This window comes from Oryctolagus cuniculus, chromosome 17 (genome assembly GCF_051225735.1).
Source record: "Oryctolagus cuniculus isolate XC-2025 breed Fujian yellow rabbit chromosome 17, ASM5122573v1, whole genome shotgun sequence".
NCBI classification, from domain to species: Eukaryota; Metazoa; Chordata; class Mammalia; order Lagomorpha; family Leporidae; genus Oryctolagus; species Oryctolagus cuniculus.
In genome coordinates, this window is record NC_142883.1 from 21,696,109 (window position 1) to 21,718,426 (window position 22,318).

The window sequence follows — 22,318 nt, forward strand, 5'->3', positions numbered from 1 at the left end:
CTGGAAGAGGAGCAACCAGGACAGAATCCGGCACCCTGATTGGGACTAGAACCCGGTGTGCCAGCGCCACAGGCAGAGGATTAGCCTAGTGAGCCGCAGTGCCGGCCTCACTTAATCTTCACAGTATGCCCACCCTAAAGAAGAGCAAACTTAGGTTCATAGGTCATTCACTCTAGGTGGTGCCAGAGGCACAGTTTTAACTCAGGTCTTGACATGTTCCTCTGATGGTGCTTTGTTCAGCTACCACAGGGAAGCTGCCCTGGAGGCTGACAGCAAGGGGCTCCACAGTCTTGGGTGAACAAAACCGATGAGCGTTACAGGAGGAAAGCCAGATGGAGGAGCTGATTTACCTCAGAAAGAATCGCAAGGGGCAAGAACTGCACGAGGTGAGCCAGAAGTTTCAGGATGTCAGTACTGGTAAAGATAACGGTAGTGGTGGGTGTCACTATAGGACACTCTTTTCTAAAGCACAGGTAAAGGTAACAGACTGGAAAGCAAAATTTCCCTCTCCCAGTGCCAGTAAAGAGCAAATAAATCACTGATATTAAAACATTTGACAAAATGTGCAGGACTCTTACATTGGTCCGTAATTTTTTTAAAAGATTTATTTATTTATTTGAAAGAGTTACACAGAGAGAGAAGAAGGAGAGAGGGGGAGAGAGAGATCTTCCACCTGCTGGTTCACTCCCCTCTTGGCGCAATGGCCAGAGCTGTGCCGATCCGAAGCCAGGAGCCAGGAGCTTCTTCTGGGTCTCCCACATGGGTAAAGGGGCCCAAGGACTTGGGCCATCAACTTGTGTACAATACGTAACCACTCTAAGCTTCCAGTTACTTCTCGTACACAGGGGCTGAGAACAGGGTTGTTCAGTGGGTTGCATAAACATAAAGGCCTTAACACAGTGTCTGACCCGGATAAATGCTGAATCAATGTTAGTGATGAAAGGCGGCGAGAGCTCCTACTGTCCCTGCTGTTCTTAAGAGCACCTTGATGGCTATCAGCGTGATGGGTACAGCAACACAATTAACCCCAATTTTGGCAGTAGGGTCTTCATCCTGGGATATTTTATTTAAAAACTAAATAATATCTAATATCTTACAGCTCCAAAGATATCTATTAATTCATCTTATCTTTAAGATTCAAAATTTTGGGGCCGACACTGTGGTATAGAAGATTAAGCCTCCACCTTGAGTTCCAGCATCCCATACAGGTGCCAGTTCAAGGCCCAGCTGCCCCACTTCCAATCCAGCTCTCTGCTTATGGCGTGGTATAGCAGCAGAAGATGGCCCAAGTGCTTGGGCCTCTGCACCCATGTGGGAGACCAGGAAGAGGCTCCAGGTTCCTGGCTTTGACCTAGCCCAGCTCCAGCCATGGCAGCTGTTTGGGGAGTAAACCAGTGGATGGAAAAATCTCTCTCTCTCTCTCTGTCTCTGTCTCTGTCTCTCTCTATCACTGCCTTTCAAATAAATAAATAAATCTTTTTAAAAAAAGATTCAAAATTTCCACCTAGCTCCACACATTTTAGCCAAAATGATCAATAGGGGAAATGTTTATGACTGGCATCAAAAAAACTTTAATAGCTTTTGAACTTATAGAAGTTGAAAAATAATTCCAAAGCAACAGAGCCCCTCCATGACATAGCTGACTACGGAACTAAGACACACACCAAGTGTTCCCCAGAGCCTAGAGTAAGAACCTAAAGAAAAGGAATTAATCTCCATAATGTGTTAGCTCCAGCAGGAAAAGCTAGCATTATAAAAGCAGTAATTACGCTTGGCAGCTACTGACTGTGATTTGTTACTTTAATGACTGGTCTGAGCCCAGGACAAAGAGGCAGAGACCTCCAGAAACCAGGCAGGAAAGCCCTCAGAAAGTCAGGGCGAAGTCTAGACAGGGGACAGACAGGACCTACAAGTCTGACCTCCGCAGGAGCACAAAATCTTGTCCCATTGCTTCTCTTTCTTTTCAGATTAGTGTACGTATTCATCACAAACGTAATGGCAATAAGGAAGACTTGTCCAGAGTGACAAAGGAAATAAAATCTCTTATGTACTTGCTGACTTTCTAAGTCATGACACTGGAAAACATAATTTTAGGGCACTTCAAGAATTTTAAGACTTCCTCATCATGGTCAAGCAAAACCTGTGAAAACCGATCTGTGTTCAAATCCCAGCAAAGTCTCTTTATTGAATAATTTGGGGCCAGTTACTTAACCTTTTAGTTAGAATTAAAGCTACCTCATAAAGTTGCTGTCAGGATGACACAAAAATGCAGGTAAAGTGCTTAGCACAGGGCCTACAAGACAGAAATCTCACCAAGCTCTATAAAATCTAGTCGTCTTAGGACTGACTTTGCAAATGTTATCTGAACATCTGCTTAACAAGATTAATCCAAGAAACAAAATGTTCTTTGGGTGTTATCAATCTTAGCCTTGAAGAGGGAGGCCACAGATGGAATATGGTAAATTGTCTCTGTTGCTATTGTGTGTTACATCTAAGTTATTATTTAAATCTATTCCTATGTCATTCCTTTTTTTTTTTTAAGAATTCTTATTTATTTGAAAGAAAGAGTTACACACACACACACATGGAGAGAAAGAGAGACAGAGAGAGAGAGAGAGAGAGAGAGAGAAAATGAATGAATCTTCCACCCACTGGTTCATTCCCCAAATAATTGCAACAGCCAAGGCTGGGCCAGCTCAAAGCCAGGAACCAGGAGCTTCATCTGGGTCTCCCATGTGCATGCAGTGGCCCAAGCATTTGAGCCATATTCCACTGCTTTTCCAGGCCATTAGCAGGGAGCTGGATTGAAGTGGTGCAATTGAGACTGGAACCTCTGCCTTTATGGGATGCTGGCACTGCAGATGGCAGCTTAACCTGCTGAGCCACATTGCTGGCCCCTCCTCTGCCATTCTTACCAATTCCCCTGGAAAAATGATAGACAGAAGAGTTCTATTTATTATGAAACAGACTAGTTGTTTGATTTCTTTAAGTCAGATATTTTGTAAATCTCTAAACAATAAAATTAAGAGAGAAATGTATCTTCCCATACCTTTTCCTTTTAAAGTTAAGTGCATTGCATATATTCACTTAACACTACAGGGAGGATTCCTGCTCTCACAACACACTGTAACCTTTGTACAAATCATTTCTAACCCAAAGTTTTCTCTACTGTATTTAGAACTTTCTGCCCAGATTCCCTAAGTAAAAATAGGAAGTTATACAAGATAAGAATGCTATTTGCTCAAGTATCTAGCCATCCTCGAAATTATTAACTTGGATAAATAACCACAATTGGAACTAAAGGAATTTTCTTGTATTTATGAGAAAGGGAAAAAATAGCAAATGAATTTTTTACAGGGTTCACTTTCAATATTTTAAGATCGGGATGTATGGAGGTTGGCTTGTATATTTTATACTTTCTGCTTTACTATCTTTCAAGAAGACTAAAAGGGATATTAAGTGTCTCTATTCTGTCCTGTGTCAACAGACTTTCATCCTAACACAGTAAACTCACACTGAGCAACTGTCTTTCACAGAATGATGTGAACTTGACCAAAAAGAAGAAATCCAGGATACACTAATGAAATGTAAAGGCTAAATCAAATAACTTATAACCTTAAATTATACTATGCTCAGTGGCTAGATACCAGAAAAACAACTAGAATTGTCAATTCTTTTAACATTAAAAAAAAAAGTCAGCTTTCAGAATAGAACTACAGATATATTTCAGGAATTTATCAAGATCATCTCAGCAGATCTGTGCCAAAAAATGTCAGTGAAGAATAAAATGTAACAGTTTGAATGTTTTCTTAATATATGTAAAGGATAACTGTTCTAAGGTATATATTTTTATATACTTAAAGCCCCTATATAGAGTCTTGGGTTTCTTATCTTTCTTACAAGACATTCTCAAATCTGAAGAGGCAGAATTCCCTTGAAAGCAAAATTAAGTTAGTTGTCTTCAACAAGCACTTATTTGAATTTTTAATATGTACTATTACCAAAACATATGATGCCAGAGTTTAGAAAACAAAATACAGGCAAGGAAAGGAATGTGGGAATAGTAAAACATTTTGAGAACAAAAATCTATTAGGTTCAGCAAAAGTATTGGGCACCTCTTTATATGACTTAAATAGCTTATCTCACTGAGAGCAGTAATGTGGAAGCCGGTATATGTTTTTTTGTTTGGTTGGGTTTTATTTATTTATTTATTTATTTATTTATTTATTTTTGACAGGCAGAGTGGACAGTGAGAGAGAGAGACAGAGGTCTTCCTTTTGCCATTGGTTCACCCTCCAATGGCCGCCACGGCCAGCGCACTGCAGCTGGTGCACCACGCTGATCCAATAGCAGGAACCAGGTACTTATCCTGGTCTCCCATGGGGTGCAGGGCCCAAGTACTTGGGCCATCCTCCACTGCACTCCCTGGCCACAGCAGAGAGTTGGCCTGGAAGAGGGGCAACCGGGACAGAATCCAACGCCCCGACCGGGACTAGAACCCGGTGTGCTGGCGCCGCAAGGCGGAGGATTAGCCTAGTGAGCCTCGGCACCGGCCGGAAGCCGGTATATGTTAATATAAAATACCTGATGTACAACTTGGGAATGGGGACAAAGAGATGGCCATGAACTTAAATATCTCATCTCATTGGGAGCAGCAATATGGAAGCTGGTATATGTTAATATATAATACTTGGTTGTACAACTTGAGAAGGCCATGAACTAGAAGAATGGCTTCATGAAGGAGACGGCATTTAAGCCTACAGTTTGGAGCGCAGTAGAATGATCTGAATGGCACCTAGTGCAAGAAAGGCATTCCAAGCCAAGAAAAACAGAGGCCTCAAATATGGAACAAAGCACAGTGCCTCAATCAAGAGAGCAAGGAAAAGGCTGCTTGTAATTAAGAACCTTTCAAGAAAATGCTAACACATTATTTTCCATCAGATCATATGCTATTATTATTCCTAAATGTGTTTTAATATTCAATATTACTATTATGCATATGTTATAGGGTATTAAACTAAGACACAGAAGGTCTAAGTGCACTGCCCATGGCCATGTACTTTGTGAGGAAAATGCAGCCCTCCTTCCACTCCACCACCCTTACTGCCCTCGAGGAGTGTGAGGTTGGGCAGGCAGAGTAGGGAGAGATTATGGAAAAGACTTAATCCAGCCAGAAGGAACTTGAGAGAGCGGACGAAGTGATGACAGTCCCGCTTCAGGAGCATTAGTCACACCACAGTGAAGAGCGGAGTGACGAGCCAGGAAAACCCCCTCGGAAATGAGTGAAGTAATCCCTGAGAGAAGTGGTGAAAGACGGACTCGGGTGTTTGCAGTGAGGTTAGACAGAAACAGATACATCAGACAGGACCAAGAAAAAGTGGCCACACTGGTGACTGGGTGGGCGTAGGCAGTAAGGAAAAGAATGAAGTTAAAAGCGAAAGCATCTGTCAAGCAGAGAAAAGCGAACAGTGTGATCTACCACATGGCTGTCAGGCTGAACGCCTTCTCTCTGGTCGTGTTCCAGCTTCTCACCCTAGCCTCTCAGCCATTCACACTGTGCAGGCCTATGGTGGACTGGAACAGTGGGTCAGGCTCCGAGAAACAGAGACTATAGGGATAACAACAGAAACGTTTACTAAATGCTCATTCTACCTCTGCTAGCCACTGTTCTAAATGCTTTATATTTATTAACTCTGGCTGCAATCACAAATTAGCATTCCTACTTTACAAAGGAGGAAACAAACAAATCCACTCAGTGGTGGGACCTGCATTATACCCCACGCAGTCTGACGCCAGAACCCCCTACTTCATCACTCTGCTATCCTACATTCAAAACCATTTAGCACTTTCCATACCACAGTATAGTCCCAGAAAATCTGTATGACATATGAGTGTCTACAGAACTCAGATCCCTGAATTCTCAAGTTCACCAATGAGAATACATGGCCCACACCAATGTCTGGGAAAAAGGCACCAAGCCCATCAAACAACTGTACATGCTTCCACCTTGTTTTGGCTCTGTGGTTCAGAATCATAGAGGCACATTATACAATTTGCACAAAGTCACAGAACATTCAAAAGAAAATACACAATAGCAAATTCTAAATATCTAGTTCATTGACTTTGCCATCTTGAGACATCAGGTTTCATCTTCTGCAAACAGAATTTTCAATTAGAGGGGCTGTGGTACAGCAGGTAAATCTGGCTCTCTGCATGTCAGCATCCCATATGAGCACCAGTTCATGACCAGTTGCTCCACTTCTGATCCAGCTCCCTGCTAATGCACTTGGGAAAGCAGCGGAGGATGGCCCAAATACTCGGACCCCTGCCATAGACATAGACATAGGAAACCCAAATGGAGTTCCAGGCTCCTGGTTTCAACCTAGCCCAGCCCTGGTCATTGTGGCCATCTACAAGTGAACCAGCATATGGAAGATCTCCCTCTCTCTCCCTCTCCCTCTCCCTCTCCCTCTCCCTCTCCCTCTCCCTCTCCCTCTCTCACTCTCACTCTCTCACTCTCTCACTCTCTCACTCTCTCACTCTCTCTCCTTCCTTCCCTCCTTCCCTCCCTCCCTCCCTCCAAGTAACTCTGCCTTTCAAATACAAATAAGTAAATCTTTTAAAAAACAATACTTTTCATCCAGAAACTTCCAGATGAGGGTTTCACTAGAAGCAAAATATGGGAGAAACAGGAAAGATCTTAACCCCACAGGGAGACAGATCAAGCTGATAACAAAGCTCAATCAACAGGGCCGGCACTGTGGCGTAGCAGGTAAAGCTGCTGCCTGTAGTGCCGGCATCCCATATGGGCGCTGGTTTGAGACCCGAATGTTCCACTTCCGATCCAGCTCTCTGGGAAGGCAGTAGAAGACAGCCCAAGTCCTTGGGTCCCTCCACCCATGTGGGAGACCCAGAAGAAGCTCCTGGCTCCTGGCTCCTGGCTTCGGATCCGCACAGCTCCAGCCATTGCGGCCAACTGGAGAGTGAGCCAGTGGATGGAAGACCTCTCTCTCTCTGCCTCTGTATAACTATGACTTTCGAATAAATAAATAAATCTTTTTAAAAATAAATAAATAAATAAATAAGCTCATTTGACATGCTTACTGAGCACCAAAGTTAACCCTTTGACAACAGCACCTGTACCTGTCCTATCTGTAAGTCAAAATCCAGAAGCAATTAGAGAAGAAACTGACAAACGGGACTACAGGGAAAGAAAAGACCATAGGTGCAGCGCCTGTTCCAGGACTGGGTCTGTACATGCACTGTGCCACCACTGCCCTCTCACACCTGCCCCTGGAAGGAAGTCAGTGCTTCCGACCCTCCCCGGGTTCCCCCTCCCCTGGTCCTAGGTGTCCTCCTTCTCAGTATTAGTCTCTACCTCTACTTCTTCTCCCAGACCTAACGTGGCTGCTCCCACAAGTTCAGGCTTAGGACTTCTCATTTCTCCCTAAATTCCTTCCCTTAAGGATGTTAATCACCCAAGTCTGCTGTTCAGACCCCTCTCCTTGACTAAAGATATTTTTACATGAATGCATTGGAATCACCTGAAATTCACACATCTTACATCAGACTCACCTTCTTTTTTTTTTAAGATTTACTTTATTATTTATTTTGAAAGACAGAGTTACAGAGAGGCAGAGACAGAGAGAGAGGTCTTCCACCCGCCGGTTCACTCCCCAGATGGCCGCAATGGCCAGAGTTGCGCCAATCCGAAACCAGGAGCCAGGAGCTTCTTCTGGGTCTCCCACACCGGTGCAAAGGCCCAAGGACTTGGGCCATCTTCTTCTGCTATCCCAAGCCATAGCAGAGAGCTGGATCAAAAGAGGAGCAACCGGGACTAGAACTGGCGCCCATATGGGATGCCGGTGTTTCAGGCCAGGGCTTTAACCCGCTGCGCCACAGCACCGGCCCCCAGACTGGCCTTCTACTCAAAACTTGACCTCACTACTCCTTCCCTTTGCTCTCACACCCCATGCACACTCTCCCACCAGAAGGTTAAACCCCTCACTCCCGCAGCAGCACATTCATGCCTCGAATGTGGCCCAGAGCTCCTGGCATTATAATCCCTCTTCCAAATGGGCTGTAAACTCCTTGAGGAGCAGGAATTATCTGTTAGTCAGCTATGCAAATCCAGGTCACAAATGCCTGCCGGAGAAGTGAACAGATTAGCACACACAGACAATCTGTTCCAGCCAAACTGCTCCATTTAGAGTCTCTACCTTCCTCAGCATTTTCACAGTCCTCACTTCCCAAAGGGTTTTCTCTCCCTCTGCTATTGCACACACGGGAAAATCCTATCCACCCTTCACAAGAATCAGCTTAAATTCCACCTGTACCATGAAGTTCTGGCAGGTGGTCCCATGCTAATGTGACCCCCTGCCCAGCAGCCTTGCAATGCCAGTTCAGTGTCACAAAAACCATCATTTTCATACTTACATCACCTGACTCAAAACCAGGCTCTAGCCCAAACTTGTTGTGCTACTCTGGGCAAATTCCCCAAACTTCTTAAGGCTTAGTTTTTTCTGATATGAAATGAGGTAAATAATACCTATCTTAGAGAATCTAGGGGAGGATCGGAGGGAAGTGAGCCATCTATAACACGGCAGATACCCAGGAGACGCTGACTCCCTCTCCCCACGCCCCACCCCCACTATCCTCTCCCACTCACAGCCGTCTCCTCAGATTTTAGTAACTGATAAGATCCTTAAGGAGAGGAACCAAATTGCAATTATTTTTCTCCCTTTTAAGCATCTGCCAACGTATTTTAGAGACTAAGTGACAACGGAGCACAATAAAGGAACAGCTACGGTGGATTATGGCAAACAAGTGTAAATGGTGCCAAGACTACAATTTTCAGACAATGTAGCTGTTAGAGCTATCACACAGCACTTCTGGAATTTCATTCATGCCAAAGACTGATCTCAAAAAATGATAGTATGAATAAAGGCAAATTCATTTCTAACGTATACAGTTAACAAGTAATGTTTGGTACACCGAAAGTAGCTTCGGTTAAATGTCACAGCGTTAGAAAGTCCTCCACACTTCATTTGTTCCCCTATACTCTTACCCAAAGTTTTCCTTTCACACATTCTTTGACTTCATATGACAACAGACATCTTGTTATACCACTCGTTAGCTAACTGAAACTAGATTGCAATTTTCATATTTTACACTGGAAAAAAAGTTAAAGGCTAATACTAAGCAAAAACTAACAAGCTCAGATCTAAAATTTGTGATGATGACACACAAAATTGATCAAAATCCCTAATTAAAATGTTTTTTTTCCTAAGGAACTTTCATTAACAATCAAGACTTCAACATCCTCTCTAAACTTTACTGGACTCTCTTTTTTAACATCTTGATTTATCGTAGCTCTCCTGCTCTGTGTGTTATCTTCATCAAGGATCAATTCCCATGGCTGAGCTTCCTCTTTCCCTTTCAGCTGCTGCCCCACTTGCATGCTCTAACAGGTTGGAGGAGCTGCAGTGTGCTGGGTGGGAACCTCCACTTCCCAACCCACCCTTCCTCACTGCTCTCCGTCACATTCCTTCTCCCTGCAGACGCTTCTTCAATCATTATCAAACTGAGTGTGCAGCTATGAACTTAATTTGAAAAAGCAATTACTAATGAAGAATGGGTGTCAAAGCCTTACCTTTGCAGTAGTTTCATTCTTTCAAATTATTTTTTTCCCTCGTAAGGAGAAGTTCATGGCAGGAATTACAGGTATTCAGTCCTACAAGACAAAATCCACCACAGCAGAGAATATAAACACACACATTGGTACGCAGGAGAAAGCCAAACGACAGAAATTAAGTCCAATGTTATAATCACAATTCAACCACCTATAGAAACAACCTTAGAAAAAATCACAACCTCTTTCAGTTTCAGCCTCCTGTCCTGAAAATTACAGATAATATCCACCATCCCTACCTCAGAAACCTGTTCCAGAGACTTTAAAGTCACGGTATCACAAAAAGCATAATTGTAAACTATGTGGGAATGTACATATGCAAATATACCCATATACACACATATAAAAACAATAGCAATGCATAGCCTATGGGTGGTTATAAAACAGTTTTATATCATGTATTAAATACTTCACTAGACACAATGCACAGTATATCCAAGGAAATTTGTTTTTAAATTGAAAAGCAGAATTTAGTTTTGTAACATATGTGCACAGGCTAGATTACACTTTTTGAAGCAGGTATCATTCCTCATCTGGATTTATATTTCTGCAGTTAAACTTTTACTTGAAATCACAGTATAGATTCTCCCTTTGTAGTCAGTCAGAACTCAGTGTAAAATGCTACAGGTTTTTTCTTTGTATCTCATGCGAACCATTACCACATTGCAGTTTTCACATAAATCCTAACTATGAAGACTTTTAAAGTAAAAACAACCCAGGATAACTTCATGATTTCAGATTTTTTTTTTTGATGTTAAAAATACTGCATCCCTAAATCAGAAGATTCATCAATTACTACTCACTTCCAATTTCCTAGACCAAATGTCATCATTTTCTCATTCTCCCAATTAGTTAAAATATTAACAACATGTCTCAACACATATATTCACACACAATTTTCTGAACTGTGTTTTTCAGACTTTTCAAATGTGGCAACTTTTGATCACTAATGAAACTGCTTAGCATGTTTGTTCTTTTCTTTTTGGCTGCTTATGGCTCTCTATCAGATACCTATTATAGTGTGTTTCTGGTAGGTTTTATGCTATTTGTTGTCTGGATGAATTCAAACTGTTTAAATATGCATTTGAAAAATCTTATTTTAACCACAATTTTTAGCTAAATTTTTTGTTCTAAACTTCTTACTCTGTGCAACCTGAATTAGTGCTGAAAAAAAAATGAATTTAAACAATTGCTCAATATTCTCCAAAAAGTGGACAGCATAAGGAAATACATGCTCATCTGAACTCCACCCATTTTCAGTTTCAACACAGCAAATCTCCTGTTTGTTTCTAGGGCAAATTCAAAAGCATACATATTGGTATTGGTTGTTACTGAAGATAATTTATGCAATCATAAGCCAAAGATGCTAAGTTGACAAAACGAAAACCATCCAAGTAAGCAAACCCGAACACACATGGGACACGCCCTCTCAGTATATAAAGGCTTGTCACTGTCCTTGGTAGCAGGCGCTCCCTGAGCTAACAGCATCACCATGTCTGTCCGATACAGCTCACACAAGCAGTACTCCTCCTCCCGCAGCGGAGGCGGTGGCGGAGGGGGATCATCCCTCAGGATTTCAAGCAGCAAAGGCTCCCTTGGTGGAGGATTTGGCTCAGGGGGGTTCAGTGGCGGCTCTTTCAGCCGTGGGAGCTCTAGCGGTGGTTGCTTTGGAGGCTCATCCGGTGGCTTTGGAGGAGGTTATGGTGGAAGTAGCTTTGGTGGAGGCTATGGAAGCAGCAGCTTTGGTGGGGGCTATGGCGGAGGCAGCTTCGGAGGTGGCAGCTTCGGAGGCGGCAGCTATGGTGGGGGCAGCTTTGGTGGAGGTGGCTTTGGAGGTGGCTTTGGTGGTGGATTTGGAGGAGATGGTGGCCTTCTCTCCGGAAATGAGAAAGTGACCATGCAAAATCTGAATGACCGCCTGGCTTCCTACTTGGACAAGGTTCGGGCTCTGGAAGAATCAAATTATGAGCTGGAGGGTAAAATCAAGGAGTGGTATGAAAAGCATGGCAACTCAAGCCAGCGAGAGCCCCGTGACTACAGCAAGTACTACCAAACCATCGAAGACCTGAAAAATCAGGTAAGGGCGGTTTTAAATCCAACTTTAAATCTATTCACAGCTGTGTGGAGGGATGTTCACTGTGCTTGCCTATGTTACTTTTTTGCTTCCAAAAACTAACCCGGTCTCATAAAAGATAAGCGTTTGTGAAGCTGTGGTCATAGCAATCTTCCTCCAACACATGTGTTGTGTATCCTATAGGATGCAGATTACTGAGAATTTTTTGGGTTTTAATGAGCATAGAGTAAGTCTATAAAGTATGCTAGATCATTTAGAACTGCATGCACTGAAAGAATTACTAGAGGAATCAAAAGAACATATTATTCAGATAGATAACAAACAAGCCATATTCAGCACTAACACAGCAAGAAACATGAATGCTCCAGTATGGGAATGGGATATTGTTTGCCAACAGGGATTGTGGGTACCAGTCCAGAGTATAGTTACTTACAAGTATTTACAACAAGTTAAACAAGCACACGTGTGAATCAGAGCTTAGCTGAAATAACAGAACTCTCAGTATAAAGAGGAGGGCACACGTGTAGGAATACATCTGTATCATTCCACTTAGCTTTCAGAAAGGAATGACACAGAAATAGGAGTATAGAAACGTCAAGAGAACAAATGATTAAAATTTCAGCATGTGGGTAAAGTCTGCACTATTTCATGTTTAAAATTAAAAATTCCCCCCAAGATTTTGCAAGAGAACATAAAAATGCAGTTCATCTATGCCACCGTCTGCATCGGTCTCTGTGCCTCTCCCTCCAGATCCTCACCCTGACAACTGACAACGCCAATATCCTGCTTCAGATTGACAACGCCAGGCTGGCCGCTGATGACTTCAGGATGAAGTAAGCGCTGTGAATGGGCTACAATATCTTCACAGTGGAGGCATCTGTTGTTAACAATGACTTGGGATGCCCATAGTTACTAGCCTTTGCCTCTTTATGAATTCAAAGTAAAACAGCACTAGAGTTTTCTGAGGAATTTTCAGTCTCAATAATAATCTTTTGGCAACTTTAAAAGAAAGAAAATGAGTCTTGAAGTAACTGCTCTGCTTCTTTGCATTAAGCCACTCACATTCCTACATGAATTAGCAGATGATGAATGTTCCCATGACATGAACTCAATTCTCTAACTGCTTTTCAAACAACCTCTGCCCAGGTACACCTCCCGTATATCCAGTGCTTGTACGATGCTTGTTTCAGGTATGAGAACGAGGTTGCCCTGCGCCAGAGCGTGGAGGCCGACATCAACGGGCTGCGCAGGGTGCTGGACGAGCTGACCCTGACCAAGGCCGACCTGGAGATGCAGATCGAGAGCCTGACTGAAGAGCTGGCCTACCTGAAGAAGAACCACGAGGAGGTGATGCAGAAGTTACACGTCCCCCAACCAATGACAGGCTTCCTTGTGGTCATGGTGCGGTCATTAAATCCTTTTGCTCCTCAACTAGGAAATGAAAGACCTTCAGAACGTGTCCACTGGTGATGTAAATGTGGAAATGAATGCTGCCCCAGGTGTGGATCTGACCGAACTTCTGAATAACATGCGAAGCCAATACGAACAACTTGCTGAACAGAACCGCAAAGATGCAGAAGCCTGGTTCAACGAGAAGGTGAGCTAAGACATCACTCACGGTGAAGCTCACTCTGGGAGTGCTGTTGCCATCTCCGAATTTTCTGATCTCTTCCCCCATTTTTCATTCTTTAGAGCAAGGAACTGACCACAGAAATTGATAACAACATCGAACAAATGTCCAGCCACAAATCTGAAATTACTGAATTGAGACGCACTGTCCAAGGTCTGGAAATCGAACTACAGTCCCAACTGGCCCTGGTAGGTTACCTGTCTTGGAATGGTTTTAACTTTATCAAAGTTTCCTGCTCAGGCAGGGTCAGGGGTAAGAGAGCGGAAATAAAACTAGACCACGTTAGTGGAGGCAAAGTCCTGTTCTCCTGAAAGTCGCAACGCTGTCAAAAAACGCAAACTCTGCTCACTCTCCTCCTAGATGAAGTCTTACTAAACGACTGCTAGGCCGCTAACCCGCACCAAATGCCTCTTTTCAGAAACAGTCGCTGGAAGCCTCCTTGGCAGAAACAGAAGGGCGCTACTGCGTGCAGCTCTCACAGATCCAGGGCCAGATTTCCTCTCTGGAGGAACAGCTGCAGCAGATCCGGGCCGAAACCGAGTGCCAGAACGCCGAGTACCAGCAACTCCTCGACATTAAGATCCGACTGGAGAATGAAATCCAAACCTACCGCAGCCTGCTAGAGGGAGAGGGAAGGTATGCCGGGGAAGTGCCCCAGCCGCCTGCACCCAGTATTCCGGAGAGCAAGGCTTCAGAGGCAAACCCGAGGCGGGGTCGGGAGATGAGAGCAAGGGGAGCGGAGGAAGGGGGCAGAGACCAGAAAGGGGCATGGACGAGCAATCTCATTTTCTCACTACTGTGGCTCCAGGGTGACAGTGAGGGTTGTGTGCACAAGAGGTGGACTTTAAAATACACACTTGGCAGAGCTGTATTTTATCAAAACGTGTTCTGCTTATTTCCTGAAACAACAATAACGCTGCCACCGTGGCTCAACGCGAGAGGTAACTCTGCCCCTCTCCCCGTCTAGCTCCGGAGGCGGATCCTACGGCGGCGGGCGCGGCGGCGGAAGTTCCGGCGGCGGCTACGGCGGAAGTTCCGGCGGCGGCGGCTACGGCGGCGGAAGTTCCAGCGGCGGCGGCTACGGCGGCGGAAGTTCCAGCGGCGGTGGCCACGGCGGCGGAAGTTCCGGCGGCGGCCACGGCGGGGGCTACGGAGGCGGCAGCTCCAGCAGTGGTGGCCACGGCGGAAGCTACGGGGGTGGCAGCTCCGGCGGAGGCCAGAGCGGAGGTGGAGGCTTCAAGTCCTCTTCCGGGTCCGCTGGAGAGTCCTCGTCTAAGGGACCAAGGTCAGCAGAAACTAGCTGGGGTAATCAGAATAAGTTTTGACTTTCTGCGACGGTTTTGTTGCGTTTAAAGTTCTAGAACTATTTAGGAAATGAAAATTTTAGACAGGCTTTCATTTGCTTTTTTTTTTTTTTTTTTTTTTACGAACTATACTTGACACTAGCCTTAAAGGAAAAGGGGCTTGGGTCTAAATGCCATAGCTGAAACGTTGGATATTTTTTTTAACTACGTGGAAAAGTTGAATTTTCTTCCCTTTAAAAAGATTTGTCTGTTAAGGAGCCCAGAAATTGCTTCTTTTAAATTTTAACTTTTCATCATTCACAGATACTAGCAAAACCAGAGTAATCAAGACAATTATTGAAGAAGTGACACCTGATGGGAGAGTCCTTTCATCCAAGGTTGAATCAGAAACCAAGAAACACTACTACTAAGCTGCGTGGAGATGAAGGAGTCTCCCTGCACACAGGCCGTTATATGTGGGTGCATGGGAACCCTGCCGTCCTAACGGCCTGTGGAAGCAGGTTCACTCCTGGAAAATAAGATGTCTGCGAGGTGTTTTGTGATTTCTGTATTTCTTCTTTTCCCTTTACCAGAAAGTATTCTTTAATGGAAAAAAGAAAAGCTTTCTGTTCTCATTGACTAATAAATTTCAATAAACTTTCTTACTGATGCAAACTATCCAAACTTGTCAGAATTCATGTTTACTGAATCCTGTGGGTTTGTTCAGGCCAGTGCCATCCATCTCACTGAGTAGAAAAAGTCCATGAGCCCCGGATCTTACACTTTCTTAAAGATACACAATATGTAGAATGTTTTGGGCTTTCTGGAAGTTTTGAAATAATTTTAAAAAAGTTTCCCCAAATTAATTGGAAGTTTTAACACCTACTGACCTATGGAAATCATGTCACCCCCAACAACATTACTTGATTTCTATCAGATCATTGGTAAGATGAGCAAAGGGGAACCTGTAGGTCTCTGCCTTCACCAGCCCTGCCCAGTGACTAGTGCTAAAGCCAGGTACTTCAGGGTCAACCCAGTTATACCCCTTGGCCAATAAGAACCCAACTGGCATCACTTAGTACCCTGCTAGAAGGTAATAGGAGAGGGAAGGATGTGCCTGTAAGACTACCTTGTGTTGCCTAGCGGGTTCCTGGATTACCCATGTCCACCAAGTTGCCGCCTTCCTCAGTGTCCTTGATTTGGATTCCAATTTTGCCCAGGACCTGAACTCTGATCCTGATTTCTGCTTTGGGCTCCTCTGCTGGGTGGACCCTACCCTGTTTACCCCAAAATGATGTTGGGAGTCCTATTGCAATGGGGATGGACTTCTCCATAGCCAAAGCTCCATAGCCTACTTGTACAAAAGATTGCCACTGTCCGGAGGCTCTCCACTTTTGTTAATGCCTCTTTTCTGTGAGTACTCGTGTTCACCACCCTTTTTGGAGGCTTGTCTTCTGAGATCCACCATTGGAGTCCCAAAACAGGTGTTGCTGGATAAGGACTCTGAGCTCCTACTGTGTATACAGTACTGTACTGGCTGCTGTTCAGAAATGTTATTTTAAAGTATTCATTATAAAATAGATATTCAAGTCCCTCGGAACTGTTGTATTGCTTATAAGCTGAGATGGCCACTCTCTTTAGTCTGAAGAAGTGTATGTTTTTGTATTCAGTATCACTGGTTAAGACGCTACAAATGTCATTGTGAAATAATTTTATGTTCGGTTAAGCTTCTATGCATTCTTGGATCTTGGCTGATCAAAATTGTCTGGTTGAGTGGTGACCAAACCATCATTCCTGAAAACTCAGAATATTTAGTGGTCCTGTCTTTCTTACTTATTCTTCCAATACCTCCTTAAACAATTAAGTATATTAAATTCTCTCTGATGAAATAACTGCTCTATCCTTGACAAACAACTGCTTTCTTGGCTAGACTTGATAACTGTAGTAATAAAGACAATCTGTCTAAAAGGATTTTTTTCGTTTTAACAAGGACATTGATATTTATAAGAAATAAAATTATTTTAAAGATTAAATAATACAGGTCACTGTTTTTACTGCATAGTGTTGTAGCTATTAATAAAAGTTCTTACACAATTTTACACATTCTAAGATTTTTTTTTTTTTTTTGACAGGCAGAGTGGACAGTGAGAGAGAGAGAGAGACAGAGAGAAAGGTCTTCCTTTTGCCGTTGATTCACCCTCCAATGGCCGCCGCGGCTGGCGCGCTGCGGCCGGCGCACCGCGCTGATCCGATGGCAGGAGCCAGGAGCCAGGTGCTTTTCCTGGTCTCCCATGGGGTGCAGGGCCCAAGCACCTGGGCCATCCTCCACTGCACTCCCTGGCCACAGCAGAGGGCTGGCCTGGAAGAGGGGCAACCGGGACAGAATCCGGTGCCCCAACCGGGACTAGAACCCGGTGTGCCGGCGCCGCTAGGCGGAGGATTAGCCTAGTGAGCCGCGGCGCCGGCCCACATTCTAAGATTGAAATGGAATCCTACAACTTAGCAGGACAGTACCCAATGAGGCTGGCAAAATGCATCAGGCACCCTTGTGGAATTATATGATACAGCAAATACCTATTTCTCAAAAATGTTCTCTCGTGCTGCTACAGGGCTTAAACCATTGTATACTGACTTTGGTGTCCGTGGTGGGTTGACATTTTTGCTTTGGAGCAGAGAAATAGCTTGATTTGGGCACCTTTATCAGGCAAGTAACTGGATTAAGGTTACAACGAGTGCATCCAATATTTCCCATCTAGATTGCCTCCTGAGAGTAGGAATTAAAGAAAAAGCTTACAATTTTAAGCATGTACTTCAAAATCAATGATTCCTGAACTAAGGATCCTGACATACTTAAAAATTATTTAACTTTCAAACCAACTACTTCAACTCTTCAGAGTTTCACTTTATTGTCTATATAGTAAGAAAAATGACTACAGTATTCCCCCTTATCTGCAGGGGATACAGTCCAAGGCCCCCACTGAATGCCTGAACCCAAGGATAGATCCAAACCCTGTATATACAATGTTTCTTTCCCATAATGCATATTTAGGATAAACTTTCATTTTTTAACTTAAAGGGAGAATTTTATAGCTTCTCTATGCTATATCCGCTCTTGCTGTTGGGGTCATTACTAAGTAAAACAACACAAGCACTGTGATGGCACAGTAGTTGATGTCATCATTGAGTCAGCTACTAGCTGACTAACATGTAGTTAGCAGCTACTAACAGGTAGGTGGTATACAAGCATGAATATGCTGGACAAAGGGATGACCCCATCACACTAAACAGCGCACAGTTTAAAACTCATGAATTCTTTATTTCTGGAATTTTCCACTTAATTTTGGAACTCAGTCAACTGGAGGTAGCTGAAACTACAGAGCAAAGAAGTGCGGAGAAGGGTCACTACTGTACACCCCATGGTAAATCCAAAAAATCCATTCTGCTAAGGAAAAGCCACACTCAAAGACTGCATTCTGTGTCTCATCTATAGGGCATTCTAGGAAAAGTCAAAGTCAAGGGCTAGAAAATAGATCAGAGGTTGTCAGAAGGTGAAGGGAGGGTATTTACATAAAAGGACTTTGTGGAATGATGAAAATATCTCCATCTTGGTTCCCAACAACTAAATTTGTTTGGTGAAGTGAAGTAATAGAACTGTACACCAAGAAGAGGTAAATTTTACTTTGTGTACATTTAATGTCAATAAATCTGACTTTTTAAACAATTTTAATAAACAATGAATATTTAGGGTTTTATTTTCTAGTATGTTAAATATGGTCAACTTCTCATACTTTGAAATTTTTTTAACAATGCTACATGTTCATGGGCTGCAATGTCGTTTTAACAAGGATATTGATATTTATAGTTCAATATAGTTCAATACATATATATATAATATGTACTGATCAAAACAGGAAATCAACATTTCCCCTTCTTCGTAATTACTTTATGACTGGGAGCTTGGAGCTGCTTTCTTCTATTTGTCATACAACACATACTAGGTTATTGTGAACTACAGTCTCTCTACTATGCTGGATAACACCAGGAACTTACTCCTTCCACCTTTGACTTAAAAAAAAAAAAAGCTTGTACTCAGAGGACTGTAGAGCATGAAATTTTCTTTATAGTAAGGAACATTACAGACAACGAACTTCCTTATCGTAGACTGTTTTAATGAACATATCTCATGAGTCACACTCTGCAGAACCTGAGCCTGCCTGTAATCACACCAGTTCTTACTTGTGTAACTTGTCATTAGAAAGAAAAGATGGAAGTGTGTAGCACAGAGCCTTTACTCCTCCTGGGTCTCTGGAATTTTGTTTTCGTTTGTGAACGTGGATGAGTAATGTTTGGACAACTGGGTGGCTGGTGGGGGCAAGAGATAAGGGCGCTGGTAGACAACTGCTACTGATGACTGCTGCTTGATGGCGAGCCAAACAAAACAGACAGACTCTTGATCGAGTCTCTTCTCTCTCAGTTCTGTCATCCTTCCACGCTCCCCGGGGACCTCTCTGCTAAGGTCTTTCTCTAATCAGAAGTCCATCTTCCTGCTGGGCTCTTTGGGAAAAGGAATGAGAATGTTATTCTCACTACTACACATCACCCATTCCCATCACCTACTTTCCCAAAAACCTACCCATTGTCTTTTTGCCTGGTTTCGTAACTGGAATTACATAAGTCAACCCCTGGCCAGTCACAAACCTTGGTCCACAGTATGTATTAAAATATTTATTGGGGAGGGCAGTGCTGTGGCATAGCAGGTTAAGTGTCCCATATGGGTGCCAGTTTGTGTCCCAGTTGCTCCTCTTCTGATCCAGCTCTCTGCTTATGGCCTGGGAAAGCAGCGGAAGATGGTCCAAGTGCTTGGGACTCTGCAACCGCATGGAGACCCGGAAGAAGCTCCTGGCTCCTGGCTTCAGATCAGCTCAGCTCCAGCTGTTGCAGCCATTTGGGGAGTGAACCAACTGATAGAAGACCTTCCTCTCTGTCTCTCCCTGTCTCTGTTTGTAACTCCATTTCTCAAAAAAAATGAAATCTTTAAAAAAAATTTATTGATCATTCAATCATGTCAGTTCCTGTGCCAGGCAGTAGGGATAAAATAATGAATGAAACACAATGCTTTTCTTTGAAGAACCCTTAAATATCAAAAATATTGAAAACAACTACTCAGACAACAGAGAAGAAAGCACTACACAGCAGTGAGCCTGGGTTGCTTTGGGAGTTTATAAATGCAACAGTTCTCCCTACGTAACTGGAATTATTCCTAGCAACCTGTACCTTCTGAAATGCCTATAGGGCATCTACACATGCTCAGATTAAACTTCCATCATCTCACTATTTCTTAAATGTACCCTGTCAGTGGAATTGATTATCTTCTCCAAAACCAGGTTAAAGACCAAGATGTCCCATCTGGGCAGTATTTATTTGTGTCAGCTATGTTAAGAGAAAAATAAAACAATCAAAGAGGAATGTCCACTCTGTTCTAATTGCAGTAAAGCCATTTAGGCAATTATTAGATTTTAATGTTCACAAATACTGCCTAGAATTATATACATATTATATATAAATATATAACACTATATATTCATATATATTGTGTTATATATATTCATATCATATATATTGTGTTATATATTCATATATATGAATATATAACACAACATATCATATATATCATATATATGATATATCATATGTATGATATATTGTGTTATATACATATCATATATTGTTTTTATATTGAATATATATTAATATATATGAATATATATAACACAATATATATGAATATATAGTGTTATATATTTATATATAGTGTTATATATTTATATATATATAACACTATATATATATTCAACTATGTATGTAATAAAAATAGATATAAATTCTTAACTCTATGTGCAGGATACTGTGTTTCCACAAACTTTTGACGTCTCCTTGTGGATCCTGAAAGGACCATCATGCTGGGTCACAAGGGCCATTCTGGGCTTATTCCCCCAGTTTCACACTGTATGTCCTTAAACAGTCCTTTCCCTCAGTCTCCTCATCTTTAAAATGGGAAAAGGAAACCTCTGTCTCCCTAATTCCCAGCTCCATTGCAGGGTTCAAATGAGATCAGATACAAGAAATATCTTTGAAATCTGTGAAGCACTCCGTCGTTGTAAGGCAATCTTTCTACTCAACATGCTCTTGAACTTGAAAAATATGACTATTGCCTGAGCTTCTCACCAGGAGTTTAACTATTTCCATCTGTGGACCTCAGAACTGGAGTTGAGGAGGTTCCTCCCCCAACGCCTGAGCCACAACATCGATTTGAAGAGGAGCTCTGCCCCCTGGTGGACATAGAAAGGCGGGGACTAGCATGGTCTGCACCCAGCGACCGTCAGGAGTCCCTGGAATAGATTTGGTTTTTGTTGCTATCTTTTAATCAACAAAATAGCATGCGTTTGTGATATACAATACCTTTTGAAATATATATACATTGTAAAACACCAAAAAACTAATCAACATGTGCACTCCCTCACATACTCAATTTATGAGTGTACTGAGAATACTTAAAAATGTGCCCTCCTGGACCCAGCACTGTGGCGCAGCGGGTTAAGCCTCCGCCTGCAATGCTGGGAAATGCCCGGATTCTCCCTAGCAGTTTTCTTCCTCACAGTTAGCCGAGTGTGCCCCAGTTCATTGTGTCTGTTCTGGACATCCACGCTTCCTGTCAGTCATCTTCAGTCACAACATTCCACCAGCTCCTCCATCCAATCGGTCCAAACTAAATTCAGTCTCTTCCACCTCCTGCAATCCCTGTCTTAGCTGTTCCTATGAGTTCCAGGCAACAGCAATCAAGTATCTAAGAGCCTGCCCATCTCTCCTTTCTTCTCTGCTCTGCAAAGTCAGTTTCCAGACCCTCTCAGCTCCATCCGCCCTCCTTCCGGCTGCCCGATCCTCCCCCCCGGGCCGTGTTTCTAACCTTGGCTTCAGTCTCCTCCACCCAACAGTGCTGCCCTCGAGTTTTTACTTAGAACCCGTTCCAGACTCTTTAGATGAACACAGAAGGCTGAACATGATCTAGCATCTGTCTGGGCCAAATGATATCCTAAATACTGTAATCCAATTTTTATTTATATAATAGCACATTCCATTTCTGCATTTAGCATAGAAACCAGACACAGTAGCCATACCTTTTAAATAAAGAAAAAAGTCAATATTTGTGTCATTAGCCAAGATAATAAATATATGTTGTAGCCATGGTAAGAACAAAGAGATTTACCAGGAGCATATATTTTAAGTAACACATTTTTTGTTACAAAACATCTATTTCTGTAGTTAATAGTACTTTGTATTCCTTAGTGGTAATTGAGGCCCTGCTGTAGCTGATGATACCGTACCCCAATGTTACTTAACTTTTAAAACGTGATAATATCCCGCACCACATAATGATGGTATATTCCTAGGGTCTAGATGAAAGTAAAGGATTACTCACTCAAAATTAGAAGTTAAAATAATGAACTTAAAACTCATTATATTCAAGATAACAAATATCCCACAGGGATGTCAGACATTAATTATTTTTTAAATCACCCAATTATACATAATCTCATGCTAATTTAAGTGGTGCCATTTTTCTTTTGGCATACATAACTCA

General features: G+C 42.7%; 1 protein-coding gene across 2 annotated transcripts; it reads left to right on the top strand.

Annotated features, from left to right (window-relative positions):
* Positions 1-11,156: 11,156 nt before the first annotated feature.
* KRT10 (keratin 10) lies at positions 11,157-15,357 on the top strand. Of its 2 annotated transcripts, none has more exons than XM_002719364.6 (8): positions 11,157-11,769; positions 12,517-12,599; positions 12,957-13,113; positions 13,202-13,363; positions 13,459-13,584; positions 13,815-14,032; positions 14,364-14,701; positions 15,004-15,357. In XM_002719364.6, exons 1-8 carry the CDS (start codon positions 11,185-11,187, stop codon positions 15,108-15,110), a joined length of 1,776 nt encoding a protein of 591 aa, XP_002719410.3. In that variant the 5' UTR covers positions 11,157-11,184; the 3' UTR covers positions 15,111-15,357. The 2 variants fall into 2 exon arrangements, with proteins under 2 accessions (XP_002719410.3, XP_008269696.3); XM_008271474.5 differs by having other exon boundaries at positions 14,364-14,681.
* Positions 15,358-22,318: the final 6,961 nt, after the last annotated feature.

Coding starts and splice junctions, on each gene's coding strand:
- KRT10 (XM_002719364.6), top strand. CDS start 11,185: ATGTCTGTCCGATACAGCTCACACAAGCAGTACTCCTCCTCCCGCAGC. Junction 13,364..13,458: donor AAGCCTGGTTCAACGAGAAG/GTGAGCTAAGAC, acceptor TTCATTCTTTAG/AGCAAGGAACTGACCACAGA. Junction 14,702..15,003: donor GTCAGCAGAAACTAGCTGGG/GTAATCAGAATA, acceptor CATCATTCACAG/ATACTAGCAAAACCAGAGTA.